This window comes from Poromitra crassiceps (genome assembly GCF_964638095.1).
Source record: "Poromitra crassiceps genome assembly, chromosome: 9".
Classification (NCBI taxonomy): domain Eukaryota; kingdom Metazoa; phylum Chordata; class Actinopteri; order Beryciformes; family Melamphaidae; genus Poromitra; species Poromitra crassiceps.
Window position 1 is genome coordinate 17,541,469 of NC_139630.1, and position 9,394 is coordinate 17,550,862.

The 9,394-nt window shown below is 44.6% G+C and overlaps 1 protein-coding gene across 1 annotated transcript in view; it reads right to left on the reverse strand.

Annotated features, from left to right (window-relative positions):
• LOC310782136 (guanine nucleotide-binding protein subunit alpha-13-like) overlaps nucleotides 1-9,155 on the reverse strand; it is a gene marked incomplete at both ends in the record, with an annotated part of 34,563 nt that extends 25,408 nt beyond the window's left edge. The window contains 2 exons of the mRNA XM_083642828.1: nucleotides 4,737-4,963; nucleotides 8,873-9,155. Coding sequence (XP_083498954.1) covers nucleotides 4,737-4,963; nucleotides 8,873-9,155 — 510 coding nt within the window. The remainder of the gene's footprint in view (nucleotides 1-4,736; nucleotides 4,964-8,872) is intronic.
• Nucleotides 9,156-9,394: the final 239 nt, after the last annotated feature.

A 9,394-nucleotide genomic window follows, 5' to 3' on the forward strand; every position in this document is an offset into this window, starting at 1 on the left:
CACTGTGAACACAAACAACACTTCTGATATAATATGATTGTTTTAGTAAAGTGTATCACTCAATAGTCAATACAAAAAATAATGGCTTTTATAGAATCGAAAGCCTAGCTGCTTAGTCTGCAGATAAAACATAAATTTTTTAATTTAGACTCTTATTGGCATGACGGCAACATATAAGCTGTCTGAATTTTGCATTGGGGCCAGTTCTATAGTGAGGCATGGAAAGCCTCACTATACGCCATCATATCTGTGTCGTTTCACTTTTGACTGAAAAATGATGCCTCTAGTCTAGATTAAAGAAAATACACGTATGTGATGTTGACTTTTATGTAGGCTAAATGTGCGCATTCGTCTTCCTTATAGATCATGACTGCCCTGCAGCTAGCTACGTTAGCTTCACGTTACCTTGCATGTAACGTTAGCGTTAGTTGCTTTTGGAGACACAAATCCTGGACGTTTCATTTTGAGTAATGCATGAGGTTCTCTATGGTTTACGCCAGCTCTGGGAGTATGAAGTGCTTTAAATGCGGGGATTTTGGTCACAACAAGCTTGTGGTGAGGTAGGCTAGGTAGGCTAACCAGCTAGCTAACGTTAGCCCCGACCACAACAGCTAACGTTAACGCCAAACAAATCCGCTGCCTCCTCCCCACGTTTGGTTTAGCGCCAGCTCAGACTTTCCCCTAATCTCAGAAACCTTGCGGAACATGTATTGCAAATTGCAATAGTGGTTGTTTTGTTATAATTTGAAACTGTCAACAGCACACTGGAGGCGGCCATGTTTCGCCAGCTGCTTGGGTTGGTGCGGACGCGTGATTTCAAATCGCACATAGGTTAAGGATGGGTGTGTCTGACGCGGTTTGACGCGTTTGACGTATCCATGTGATTCCCCCTCCCTTTTGAGTGTGACTTGAGCTCTCCCTTGAGAGGGATAGCTGACAAGAGGAAATGTGAAGCGAGTCATGCCGGCGACTTAAGTTATAAACAATGCGTGACAATTATACTCGAATGTTCGCGATATAGTCATTTCTACATCTCACGGGGCACAAGTCGCGATACATCGAGTATATTCGATATATCGCCCAGCCCTATTTACAGACGGCCCATATTCTAATCAATAGGGTGATCATATATGTTTGCATACAGCTCATGTGCTTAGTGTTGATGTTTAGAGGCTGCCCATGTGCCCATGTGCAATGGAGTTGATGGGGTTATCCCTGGCTTTGCTGAGAACAGTTAGTGTGAGAAAAGTACCGAATTATGTAATCATCCTCTGCAGTTCCCACCAAAAAAAGCTGTTGATATCTAGCATAGAATAAAGACTGTCTCATAAGAATGGTTATTCCCACAGCGCTGCGTGTGCAATGACGTGTGTTGACCTTGCAGGTGGACGTGCGATCTGTAAACATGAAGACGGGAGTAGTTTTCTCATCAAGACTTATAACAGAAGCATTGTATGATATCTAGAAAATGAGTCACATAACTGCTGAGCTGGCAGAATCGCACACCACCGGCCCCCACCCTTCTTGAGCTCTCTCTCACAGAAGACATGTCACTGCAGAGTGTACATACAGTATATGTTATTGTTTATATAATGCACACTTTATATACATTTCACCTGGTTAAATATGCAGCCCTGATGTTTAACCTAGTTAAACACACAGCCCTGCTCCCCAGACTCTCAGGCTGTTTTGTCGAAGCAGTCTGTCGGCCACTGCCGACTCGCCGAGGTGGACGAAGCAGACCGGCGCTTCTCGCTGTGATGTGTGATTTCCTGGTTGTGGACTTTCTGAGTAGATGCGGCCGCCTCCCCCACGTGCAGCTCAACGAATGACGATGCATTTAATCGATCACGTGTCTTGAAAACGACATACTGATTGACCTGATATCACTCAATCACTCTGCTGTCCTGTGGGAGTGTGTGTGTGAGATAGAGAGAGAGAGAGAGAGAGAGAAAGAGTGAGAGAGAGAGAGTGAGAGTGAGACACAGAGAGAGACAGAGTGAGAGTGAGAGACAAGAGAGAGACAGAGAGAGAGAGAGAGACAGAGAGAGACAGAGAGAGAGACAGCGGGGCAGGCCAATGTGGAGTTTTGCGAGGGGAAAAATACTCTGTCAAATTCTGATGTGGCTCATCAGTGCGTTGTGGCGGTGCGCCATGAATGTATTAATGAATGGGAAACAGTGGAAGCAGAGAGAGAGAAAAATGTAGCCACTGCAGATTACGTAGGTGACCAGCCGCATATTTGAGCTAAGAACGCCTACGCGAGAACACAACAGCCAAGGACAGCACCGCCATCAGCAGAACATTGTATGCTTGTAGCCTACGTGCAGAGTGATAGTGACAGTGTATCAAGCTTGGCCCAGCACTACTGATGACATATAAATGGTATCCTAACCTAGGTGGACTTTGAGATTATAGTGCACAAGGCTCAAACTCAGAGATTCCAGTAGACTAAATCCAAGCACTTTTAATATACTTTAATATAAATCCAAATCGAATACTTTGATCAGGGCTTAAAATTCACTTTGCAAAATCTGCTCTTTAGATATGGGGGATTTATAGATTTTGGGGGGGATCTATAGACTTTTTTCAGCCGATACTATAACCGACAAATATCTGCTTCTCATGTCCGATAAGCAATAATTTCACATTTTTCATTTTTGTATTTAAAAAAGGAAGTTCTTAACCTGTAGTTTATGCACACCTGAGTCTAAATTACTATGGCTTTTGTCAATGTGTTTTATCTGCAGACTAGGAGCCATACGCTTTAGGTTCTATCAAAGCCTTTATTTTTTGTATTGAGTGATACACTTTAATAAAACACTCATCATATTATATTCAGAAGTTCTTTGTTTTGTGTTCACAATAGTGATGTCAGTTAGATTTGGTTAGGTCAGAGCTCTGGAATATTAGTTAAACCATCCATCTTTGCTCACTACATCTGCCTTTCTTACTGTCATGTTACTGGCAAAGCTGTAACAGATTTGGCATTGGGGAGAGTTCTATTGAAGTGAATGGGCAGGCAGGCATGGGAAGTTTGTCCCACTATAAACCATTAGGCTATCTGTCTGTTTCCACCTGATTAAAGAAAATACATGATGTGATGTTGACTGATGTTTTATGCATTACATAAAAGCACGCGTTTTCTTTAATCAGGTGGAAGCGTTTTTCAATCAAAGGTGAAACGACACAGATATTAAGGTTTATAGAGGGACTTACCCCACACGCAATTTAACGGTTAGCCACTGTAACGTTAGCCGGCTGTTCTATAGCCACCGACAGACACAAAACCTGGACGTTTCATTTCGGGTACAACATGAGGGTTTTTATGGATTACGCCAGCTCTGGGAGTATGAAGTGCTTTGAATGCGCGACAACAAATATGCTGCTTGCCGAGCGGGCCGGCTACACTCAGGCCCGTAGCCAGGGTTTGAGAACTACCGAGGTCATTTTAGCGCGGCGTGGGGTGCCCAGGGTGGGCTGTGCCCCCCCGGATAGAAAATTGTGTCAATTTTAAAGTAAAATGCTTCAATCTGGTGCACTTTGAGAGCAAAATGAAGAGGCTAGATCTATAAAGAACTACAGACATCATGTTAGATTAATATCCTATTTACTGTGCTGTTGCTTTAAAATTATACAAAAAATAAATGTCTCCCCATATACCGTAATATAATTTATATTCTGTATACAGGTCACATGGCAGAATACTGCTCAATTAAATATAATGGCCCATCTACACAAACATCACTTACAGGGGAGTTACTTACCCATTCACTTCAATAGAACTGTCCCCAAAGTCTAGCCCCAATCTAGCCTCAATGCAAAATCTGAATGTTGTGAGTTATCTCTCTTCTTTAGGACACAGAGAGGAAGCAAATTGTTGCATTTCCGATCAACTGTCGCATTAAAACATCAATGACAGATGAATAGATCTGGGGACTGGGGCTATTTTTCTTAAAAAAAAGAAAAAAAAGAAATTGGTGTGGAAAATACCGAGGTCATGACCTCGGTGTCCTCAATGGTAGCTACGGGCCTGGCTACACTGCTGCCTGAGGTAACGTTGAGCTAACGGTCCGCCCTCTAAATGTGTCCGACACGGCGACCACTCGTCCGTATGCAGCAAACGTTTGTTCCGCTCTGTCGGCTTAACATTGTAGACATTGGTGCGCAAACAATTGCGGGACTTCTCCCGCATTATAAATTACAAATCTGCGGGAATTGGCAAAAATATGCACGATTCTCGCAATCCCACGCCGAATTTTAAGCCCTGTTGATTATTTTTTCTTAAATCCAAGCACTTTCAAGTACCTTCCAGACCCGTGGCAACCCCGTTTCAATGCAAATGATGTTGCAGAGCTGCAAACACTCACCAACACTCTTCCAGACGCTGATGGAAGAGTGTCTACAGACTGGGCCATTACCTGCTAGTGGATAATGGCTTATAATGCTTTATAATGACTGGTGGATTGATGAAGTCACTATGAGCACTGAAAACACCTTTGTCGTGTGCATTTCTATGTGGCTCCTTGGCGTTCAAAACAACTTGGAACTCGGAAGTTTCAACTCTGAGATTTCCGACTTCCAACATCCCTGCATTTGAAACAACTCTGGGAAAAAATTAGCTCCGGCTTGTTGAAAATGAATTGAACGGTTGTCGTACTTGGAATTACAGGTGGTAAATGTGGATATCATTTCAGAGCTTGTGTGTGAAAGTGTGTGTATGAAGGGCCACTTACCAGCTGAAACTCCCTGCGACGGTCGTAGGCATCCTGTATCCCAGAGTCAGCCCACAGGGCTTTGATGGCGGGCAGGTACTGCAGGAAGATGGACGTCTCCACCTGGCCATGAGCCATCATGGCCGACCGCGTGTCGAACGCCATCAGCTTCTGCCCATGGTTATCATTATCCTGGCAACCCCACGGGATGTTCAGCTTCTGCCGGGCATCAACCAGCACACGTATACCTGAGGAGGAGATGGAGCGGAGGGACAACATTATAAGCGGTGTTGCCAGATTGGGCGGCCTCCCGCCCAGGGATTCCGCTAGACATTTTCCCAGACGGCCAGTGCAGCCGGTAACGTTCCAAAATTCCGGCCCTATCGAATATTTACCGGCCACTATTAAAAAAAGGATGTTATAAAATAATTGTTTCCTAAATAAACAAATCAATTTATTTCTCTATAGTCTATTCTTTATAGCCTCTATAGTCGATCATATTTATTCCAGTGTTGTCATCAAGAGGCCGATTTCGCAGCAAGAATATTGAATTGGTCGGCACGTCGTTCTCGGTAAGGACGCTTTCGTTATTGAAACAGACAAGATGCATGCATGCTCCTATAGCCTATCTATCTGCATTTGCAGACACTCATGAACCCATATCTTCTGGACATTGCCTTGATGAAAAAACGTAGCGTTAGCTAAAAGTAATGTGTCAGTGCAGAGTGCAGACAGCGCACAACTTGAATCTCCAGCAATAGGCTACGCACCTTATCTCTCCCACTCCACACCTGGCGGCACCTGCGTCAGCTCTCCTGCACTCGTTCTCGGCTCCCATGTGGCTTTATTTGTGGTAAGTATTTTGATTCATCTCCTCATCATACGAGCGTCGGGCAACAAGCACGAGCCATTGATTGATTGATTGATTCGGCCGACGTAGGTAAAAAGGCTTTTTACCTCCGCTAAATTGACAGCCTACGCCGGGTCGCTTTCGCTTTTGACGGCGGCAGGCACGCTTCTGTTTATTCCCTGCCGTCTTGCTGGCCTCGGCTGAAGTAGGCTACTTGTTGCATGATCTCGATTAAAAAAAGGACTGGCCTAGCAAGGGATGTCTGTTTTGACATTTCGGTTTCCTCCTGTGTGTTTCCTCACAGCGGGTCCAGCGCTGGCCGGCGGGACTGATGCTCCTTGTGCGGCTTTTAAACGGCGCTCTACAGTAAAGAAAGCGTCTGCTATATTTTTCTTTTTCACCAACACTCAACATACAGGGGGCGGAAAACATATGATGTAATAAATTTCTATTTAAGTCGTAGCTTATTGGCAACATCACTTAGGCTATAGGTCACACAATATTAGGCTATTTTATATAAGGAATTTATTTATCTGGCGTATTTTCAGCCGGCCACTTGAGCCGGTGACCTTTTAATTTGCCGGCCCACGGCAACACATACCGGCTAACGGAATCCCTGCTCCCGCCAATTAAGCTGTTTTGGGGTGTATTGTGCGGGGGGGGGGTGGCGGCTTTGGGCTTGAGTGGGCGGAGATAGTCGCTTGTTGCCATAGGCCGCCAGTTGCTTGGACGGTTTTGTGTGCATTTTGCCGTTTTTTGAATAGTGTGGAATAGCTGGAAACAGCAGCTGTATCTGGCAACACTGTAGGGGAAAGAGAAACACACACTTATCATGCGTTCATGTGCTGTCCGTGTCATCGGAAAAATGTGATTCCAAGAAGGAAAAAACCGCGTGACACGGTTCGCGGTCTTAAAGGGATACACACACAAATGAGGGATATACACACAAATGCTGCATCAGGTATCAATGGGTTAATGGAGAAATAGGCTGCATGCCGCTACACATCATGTCATGGACAACTGCAACAGACCAAGACAGACCGGAACAAGCTAAATGCAGGTTGTGTTGATGCAAAACATTCAATATCTTGAAGATGAGAGAGGCGGCATTAAGGATTAAATGATGCAAACATCAAAGCACTGCTGCTCATCAAGGTAACGTTACTGCAACTCCATCACTGGACTGGGTTTCTTCCCACAGCAACGCAACTGCTATCACCGAACAGCACGCCTCTCTCTCGTCAGCTACAAGTACAAGCAGGCAGCGATAACCGAAAAATAAAGTCTGAACTGTGGAGGCAACGCGACGCTGGCCGCTGACGTCGGCTAATTATTATTATTAATTAACTGGTTCAAGATGCCAGCCTGTTACGTTACGTGTGTGTGTGTGTCTGTGTTCACAACACAAATCAAACCATTTAAACAATTAAACAATCTAAATCCTCTGTGTTGTGAAGGGGGGGGGGACTTTGGAGTCGTCTTTCAGACATAGAAATGCAACTGATGGACTGTGCACTGCATGTAGCACGATTCTAACGATCTGTCTGGAAAGGCAGATCGTGGAGCCATTCTGATCATTAACGATCTAAGACACAACGATCTAAGAGCACTTTCTACCGGAGCAAAGTTGACTCTTTCGAACTTGATTACTTGTGGAATTGTAGCAGCCATTAGCTTAAGGTGAGCAGATTTCTTAAATGAAAATCGGGGACATTTCCACTTTTCAGTTTGGCAGTCAATATATCATTAAAATATCCAATCTTATTATCTATGAAATAAAAAGGGGGACAATTCCAGTTTCATGTATTTAGACCACTAGGAGTGCAACAGATCACAAAACTCACAGATTGGATAATTTTTCGGATCAGCAATTTGTTTTAATTAATTTTCAAATGTGCTACTTAAATAGGCTATACAAACAGTGCAGATGTTCTCATCATAGGTTGAGGCCCCGTCTCGTCATAGACGCTGGTTTAGCTGGCTCAGCCTGGCTGGAGGCGTGGTCAGGGTGGGGTAAAAAGTTAAAAACCCCCATTCTATCCATTCAGCAAAGTTAGAATTTAGCTGATAGCCCAGCCAAGGCAGACACGATCGGGGATTTAACCACCGCAGTAAACGCACATCTGAGCAGACGTCTTGTGTTCTGCTCTAGAACCCCCAAACCTGTAGTTTAGAGCCGCAGCACCGTCTTTTGGTGAGTCAGCCCATGAGATATATGGGCGGTTTTACCCCACTCGCGCGCCAGCCGTTTAACATTCTGTGGGCGTTCCCAGACATGCGGACTGTCTCTATCATGGTATACATAGAAACAAGAATATGAATTTAAAAATAAATAAAAAACAAATAAATGTAGTAATTATTATAATTATTTTATTATATATAAATAAACTCTGTTAATAATACAATTATTTGCTACTTTGACTCTGATGCAGAAGCCTTTCCTGTCTGCCTCTGTAGACTTGCTCAGTGTCCCGCCCTCAGCACTATCTGATTGGTTACACGCCTATGCCACAGACAGGCAAAGAGACAGCTGGTTCAGCCCTCAGCCTCGAGTATGAGAGGGAGCTGAGTCCCGTGGGGTACCCGTACCATAGGTTGAGAACCACTGACTGACCAGCAGTGTTGGGCAAGTTACTTTTCAAAATATACTACATATTACTAGTTACTTTCATTTGAAAGTAATAAGTTACTTTACATTATTACTGTCTGTGTAGAGTAACTCGTTACTTATTACACTACTTTTGCATTACTTTCACCAAAATAACAGCAGCAGGAGAATGACATCGCCGCCCCGGAACATCCAAAAAAATGTCAACCGCCTTGAAGTCAGTGTAAACAATCTAAAATTATAAATGTTATTTAAATGTGCTTTGATTAAAAAAAAAGATACTCAATTTGTAACTTGAATTACTTGACAAAGTAACTGAAATCCTATTTGTAATAAGTTATATTACTGAGTTACTGCTAAAAGTAATATATTACATGTAATGTGTTACTTTTGTAATGAGTTACCCCCAACACTGCTGACCAGTATTCAAACGGAAACAGCGGTGCTTTGAATCGTGGAGGAAACAACTTGGCAACCGTAGCAAATGGTGCATATAGCAAATGGTGCACACCGTTTTACAGTTTGAACACACCCTGACAGGTGCTCACAGCGAGCGGAGCTGTCTCTGTGTTTTTCGAGGGGAAGGCAGGCAAGCTGCAGCCAGGGTCAGGACAGGCAGCATCGCTGCGTAAATTGCATAAACACCACAAACAATCGTGTGATCCATTTCAATGATGACACAGTAGCTGGTGAACGTACCTTTGATCACATTGCTGTAAATAGTGGGTCTGAAGTCCTCTCTGTATTGCTGCTGGAAGTCCGTGCCGTGAATGAGCATCATCTGTCTCATGAAAGTCCTCTTTCCGCTCCCGCTGCCGCCCAGCACAAGGACCTTCACTAGCCGCTGCAAGTAGGTTTTCTCCCTGGAAAGGCATTTGTCGATCTCCTTGGACTTTCTGAGCTGGTCCACCTCGCTGTTGTTGAGGAGACAGACGGGCAGGCAAACTTTTAACACGGACCTGGACGGCAGGGAGTCCGCCATGTTCAGCACTTCGATGCTGATTTGGTGCGCGTTCGCGGCGGGCGCAGAGCATGGATGGCGCAGAGGCAAGCGCGGAGCCGAGCCAAGCCCCTACTCTAAACTAAACAAGGGCAAATTCGGCCAAGGACCACGTGTGGCAACCAGAGGTGTAGTGCTATCTGGAGCAGGGCCGCTGCTGGCCATTTGGGTGCCCTAAGCGTAATTGTTTTGTGGTGTGTCCCCCCCCCCCCCCCCCCCCG